Source organism: Octodon degus, unplaced genomic scaffold, assembly GCF_000260255.1.
Source record: "Octodon degus isolate 3935 unplaced genomic scaffold, OctDeg1.0 scaffold00274, whole genome shotgun sequence".
NCBI lineage: Eukaryota > Metazoa > Chordata > Mammalia > Rodentia > Octodontidae > Octodon > Octodon degus.
This window is the reverse complement of record NW_004524850.1, coordinates 582,714-587,203: the sequence shown is the minus strand read 5'-3', so window position 1 is coordinate 587,203 and position 4,490 is coordinate 582,714. Positions and strand designations below refer to the sequence as shown.

General features: G+C 41.1%; 2 protein-coding genes across 2 annotated transcripts in view; both read left to right on the top strand.

Moving 5' to 3' along the window:
• LOC111814138 (zinc finger protein 14-like) overlaps positions 1-2,144 on the top strand; it is a 34,513-nt gene extending 32,369 nt beyond the window's left edge. The window contains exon 5 of the mRNA XM_023706879.1: positions 4-2,144. Coding sequence (XP_023562647.1) covers positions 4-2,052 — 2,049 coding nt within the window. The 3' untranslated portion in view covers positions 2,053-2,144. The remainder of the gene's footprint in view (positions 1-3) is intronic.
• The window catches only part of LOC111814145 (zinc finger protein 431-like), a 629,125-nt gene that overhangs the window by 274,475 nt on the left and 350,160 nt on the right, over positions 1-4,490 (top strand). The gene's annotated exons all lie outside the window — the stretch shown is intronic.

The window sequence follows — 4,490 nt, the reverse complement described above, 5'->3', positions numbered from 1 at the left end:
CCGACAGATGACCCCAGCATGGCCACCATTGCACTCAAGCGATGTGAGCAGCGGGAATTTCAAGAGAAGCTTTCTGCCTGTGACAAACATGGTAAAGCCTGCATAGAATTCCAGTCCTATGAGAAACATGCAAGCATAAGTCTTGGGGAGAAACCTCATGAATATATGGCATGTACAGAATCCTATTCTGACTGCACTGAAGAACGGGCCATTGAAGAGAACCCAGATGTATTATCATTCATAGGTGGTGTTCAAAGGTGGGAAAGGAGTCACAGTGAAGTGAATATGTATACTCTTCTACTATGGGGTAAAGGTCTTAATTCTCATTATGGTCATCAGACACATGAAAAAAATTACTCTGTAGAAAAAACCCATGTAGATAACCATTATGGAAAATGCTTCATTAACAATTCATTAGGCAATTATGGAAGAACTTATAATGGGCAGATACGTTATATATGTAAACATTGTGGGAAACCTTTCAGCAGAAAAGGGAATTGGCAAATGCATGAACGAGTTCACACTGGAGAGAAACCTTATGTATGCAAGCATTGTGGGAAAGCTTTCAGCAGAACGGATAACTGGCAAAGGCATGAACGAGCTCACTCTGGGGAGAAACCCTATATATGTAAGCAATGTGGGAAAGCTTTCAGCACGCATCATAAATACCAAATACACGAAAGAATTCACACTGGAGAGAAACCTTATGCATGTAAGCAATGTGGGAGAGCTTTCAGCACACATTATAAGTGTCAAATACATGAGAGAATTCACACCGGAGAGAAACCCTATGCATGTAAGCAATGTGGCAAAACTTTCAGAACAAATAGTGTTTGTAAAATTCATGAACGGACTCATACTGGGGAAAAACCTTATCTATGTAAGCAATGTGGAAAAGCTTTCAGCAGACAAGGTAGTTGTCAAGAACATGAAAGAACCCACAGTTCAGAGAAGCCCTATGTATGTCAGCAGTGTGGAAAAGCTTTCAAAACACGCAGAACTTCCCAACTTCATGTATGGACTCATACTGGGGAAAAACCCTATGTATGCAAGCAATGTGGGAAAGCGTTTATCACACTCAGAGGTTATGAATTACACATACAGGCTCACACTGGGGAGAAACCCTATGCATGTAATCATTGTGGAAAAGCATTTATGAGACAGAGAGATCGTGAAACACATATACGGACTCACACTGGGGAGAAGCCTTATGTATGTAAGCAGTGTGGGAAAGCTTTTGTCAGACAAACAGATTTTAAGAGACATGAACGGACTCACACTGGGGAGAAACCCTATGTATGTAAGTACTGTGCGAAAGCTTTCACAACATCTCATAAGTGTCGAAACCATGAAAGAATTCACACTGGAGAGAAACCCTATGTATGTAAGCAATGTGGAAAATGTTTCCACACAAGGACTCTTTGTCAAACTCATGAATGGATGCACACTGGGCAGAAGCCCTATGTTTGTACACAATGTGGGAAATCATTCAGCAGAAAATCAGGTTGGGAAACACACAAGAGGACTCACACTGGTGAGAAACCCTATGTATGTAAGCAATGTGGGAAAGCCTATGTTGCACAGAGGGATTATAAAACACATGTAAGCACGCACAGTGGGGAGAAGCCCTATGTATGCAACCAATGTGGGAAAGCTTTCAGCAGGCAGTATAGATGTGAAGTACATAAGAGAACTCACACAGGGGAGAAACCCTATGTATGTAAGCAGTGCGGAAAAGCTTTTAGCATAAGTAATGTTTGTAAAATGCATGAACAGACTCACACTGGCGAGAAACCATATGTGTGTAACCACTGTGGGAAAGCTTTCAACAGACAATATAATTGTCAAGTACATAAAAGAACTCATACAGGGGAAAAACCTTTTGCATGTAAGCATTGTGGGAAAGCTTTCATAACCAGTGCTATTTGTCAAAGTCATGAACGGACTCACACTGGAGAGAAACCATTTGTATGTAGGCAATGTGGGAAAGCATTTAGTGGACAAACACGTTGGAAAATACATGAAAAATCTCACATGAGAAGCCCTGTATAAGCAGTGTTGGGAAGCTTTGTTATATATGTTTTTATGCACTTAGTACAGGGTCTGCAGGGTCTCACTGCACAGATTGGACTTCAAGTGAAGCTTCCTGTTTTTCAGCCTCCCAAGTCCTGGATTTTAGGCGCCTGCTACCACACCCAGTCCCAGTCACGTCTCAGCATGCCCCGGGGCTGGGGCCAACATTGCATGCCAGGGACCTGAATCTGACCTCTGTGTCTGCCTAAGCAGGAGCTTTAGTCCACTGAGCTATGAGGAAAGCTTTTATAGTAAACAGACATCAGCCACATATACTTTCTCACAGTGAGGAGAAACTGTAAGCCACGTGCGAAAGCCTTTGAAGTGCAGAGGTAGTTAGAAACTTAGAAGAACTCTCAGCACACTTAGGTAGATATTGAGGGAAAACTAACCACACATTCTCTTTTGAGCACAGTATGGGTAGACCGTGTAGGAAAGCTTACAGGTGATGTTCGTCAAGGACATGAAACAGTTTTGAAACAGCAATGTGTGAATACGCTACACAGGCATTGTAAGTACATGGGATAAGTTACACTTGAAAGTCTGCAGGTGCAGTAAGAAGTGAATCTCATACATAATAGTCCAATAATTGCAACTTTTTTTTTTTTTTTTTTTTGCATTTACTAATTGTGGGGTAATGTGAATCCAAAACTGAATTTTCCTAAACTTTTTTTTTTCCTATTTTGGGGAAGGGTTTACAGGGTGTTCAGGGTCTCACTACTAGATCAGACTCGTAATAATTCTCCTGTTTACAGCCTCCCAAGTGCTGGGATTACAGGTGCTCGCCAACACGTCCAATCTCAGTTGCTGGTTTAGCACACCCCAAGGGCGGGGCCGGCATGGCAGGCCTGGGGATTGAACCCCTGGCCCTGCGGCTGCTTGCAGGTGCTTTAATCCACTGAGTTATTTGGCCTTTTCCGTCATTCTTAAGGATTTTTCTACTAGCTTGCATTTGAAGCTTTGCTGCCCATATCCCCTACTGTAGCAGGAATTTTTAATTGGCTATCATGTTTTATAATTTTATTACTAGTAATCTCTAGATGTGCTTAATCGTTCATCTATTTTCAGGCAATGTAAGTTAGCCAATGTGTTTTTTTTTTTTTTTTCAATGTGTTTTTTAATCTAAGAAAATATATGTATCCTAACAATTTTAGATTACATGCAGTACATCAGTTTTCATTTTTTTCTTTTTCAGAGCTGTTAATATGCTGTGAGTGCAATATCAGATTTTTTTTTTTTCAGAACCGGGGATTGAACGCAGGCCCTTGCGCTTGCCAGGGAAGCACTTATTCTACTGAGCCATTCCCCGGCCACAATATCAGATTTTAATCAGGAAAATTTACTTCTCATGCTCATATTGCCATGCTTTGTGAGTTCAATATGCAACTCATCCAAAAAATCTTTTTGTGAATTTCCTACTGCCACAGACTAGCCGTACATTTTCCCAAAGATGCAATGTAGTTTAAAATTTCTTCTTTGCCAGTTATCAATATTGATACGGTTTCTCAGCAGGAACAGTCCCAGCAGTCTTGCACCATGGTGATGTTACTTTGGACAGCTTTCTATATTCAATGAGTTTTTTTTTTAATGCTGGTAATACAATTTGTGCTTTGGAAAATGATGGCTTGGGGAAGCTCAAATCAGGTTTTAAAAGAGAAATTGAGTAAATTTTGTGAATTGTTATCTCTCAGCAGTTTTAGAGATAAATGTATAGATAGGTTTTTACCATTATGCACAGCTACCACTGTCTGCTGATTCAATGAACTATCACACTGTCTGACACATTGGAAAGCTGTCTGCGAGACCCCCTGGCCGCCTCACCGTATTTGGCCTTCTTATCTGCTAGTACTACAGTGCTTGGTAGAATATCCCGCGTTCTTCTGGCCTGCGGTTCAGTAGCTGCTCATTCTACCGCAGGGTCCCCTTCCAGTAATGCGAGACCACAGTGTAAGTGACACATGCAGTAAGTAGTCCTGATGTTGCGAACAGTATACTTCATAACGGAAGTTTATTATGCATACACAATAAAATTAGCCATCACGTGTGTAACGTGTTACAAATTTTGTCTTGAGTCGTTTAGATTTTTTTGAGACAGTGTTGACATGTAACACAGGGTGGGCTTGAACTCATGGCAGTCCTTCGCTTTTTATGTGTGGGTTGTAGAGGCATTCAGGAAACATTGGAAAAACTCATGTCTAGTTCATAATGGACTAGTAAATCTCTTGCTTCATGCATTGTATATGTTGCATAATGTAAGACTGCTGCTAACATGTCAAAATATGTGGCTAATCGTGCTACAGCTCATTTCTAATTCTTATCATCCTTGGAACACTGCATCGTTCACACTGCTAATCTAGTCAGAGGAAAAGTGGAAATGGAGGTCATCTTGTCCTGAGCAGGCAGGATCACAAGTCTCG